Source organism: Buceros rhinoceros, unplaced genomic scaffold (genome assembly GCF_000710305.1).
Source record: "Buceros rhinoceros silvestris isolate BGI_N320 unplaced genomic scaffold, ASM71030v1 scaffold31363, whole genome shotgun sequence".
Classification (NCBI taxonomy): domain Eukaryota; kingdom Metazoa; phylum Chordata; class Aves; order Bucerotiformes; family Bucerotidae; genus Buceros; species Buceros rhinoceros.
In genome coordinates, this window is record NW_010402364.1 from 4,202 (window position 1) to 5,309 (window position 1,108).

Here is a 1,108-nt window from a genome sequence, read left to right on the forward strand (position 1 = left end):
AGCACCCCTCCAGCCTGCTCCTCAGGAAGGGCAGCCCCTCCGAGCCCGGTCCCCACCAGCACGGTGGTCTGGGGACTGTGACTCAGAGCCGCAGGAGACCACAGTGTGTTGGCACGTCTTGACGATCAGATCATTCAACCTCTGGTTTTCCTGGCTCTGACAAATGGCCAGGATGGTTGGGCAGGGACGGCAGTGGGGCCTCACGTACGGAAATAATTGAATCAAGTAGTTGTGGAATTTAGTAGCAAAATCCCCTTGGCTCCAATGGGATGAGTACAAGCCCAGCCGTGTACCCCTCTTCCTCTCCTGTCTCGCCTTGGCAGTACTCCCCCAAAGCACACACCTGGGTTCGTCCAGAGGCGGCCAACATTTTTGGGGCGCTGGATCTTGGAGGAGCATCCACTCAAATCAGCTTTATGCCCGAAGGTTCAGAGATGCAGTGGAACGAATCCTCCACGTTCACGCTGTACGGGTCCAACTACAACATCTACACACACAGTTACCTCTGCTACGGGCAGAACGAGATGCTGAAGCGGCTGGCAAAGGAATTAATTGTGGTGAGAGGGGAACTGGGGTATAATGGGACTCCGGTCTCATGATAAGAACAGTCAATGCCCTTCCAGAGGCATCAGCAGGGACTGAGAGCAGGTACAGGCTCCTCGGAGCACAGGTAGGCAGATGAGGAGAGGAGCACGGGAAGGGTCGGAAGCGGTGGCTTGGGAGAGATCTTCTGGCCGTACACAGCTGCCTTGCACAGGGTGTAGAAAAGGCAGGACCAGGCTCTTCTCGGAGGTGCTAAGTGACACAAGACAATGGGCACAAGCTGGAACATATGAGCTTCCAAATAGATGCAGGGGAAGAGTTTTTCCCAATAAGAATGGTCAAATATTGGAATAGGACCCAGAAACGCTGCGGAATCACCATCCTTGGAAAAAAGCAGAACTGAGCGACCTGATCTGTTTGGTCATGCTCTAAGGAGGGGGTTCGTTATAGCTCCTCTGAACCTCAACTACTCTATGACTCCATGGACCTGGGAAAAGTGAACCAGAGATCTTTCCCAGGTCCTTTTTTGGAAGGTGGAAGAGGGTCTTCATGGAGCTGCATCTTG

The 1,108-nt window shown here is 53.4% G+C and overlaps 1 protein-coding gene across 1 annotated transcript in view; it reads left to right on the forward strand.

Annotated features, from left to right (window-relative positions):
* ENTPD8 (ectonucleoside triphosphate diphosphohydrolase 8) overlaps positions 1 to 1,108 on the forward strand; it is a gene marked incomplete at its 3' end in the record, with an annotated part of 7,445 nt that overhangs the window by 3,822 nt on the left and 2,515 nt on the right. The window contains exon 5 of the mRNA XM_010132625.1: positions 324 to 557. Within this exon, the coding sequence (XP_010130927.1) occupies positions 324 to 557 (234 nt within the window). The remainder of the gene's footprint in view (positions 1 to 323; positions 558 to 1,108) is intronic.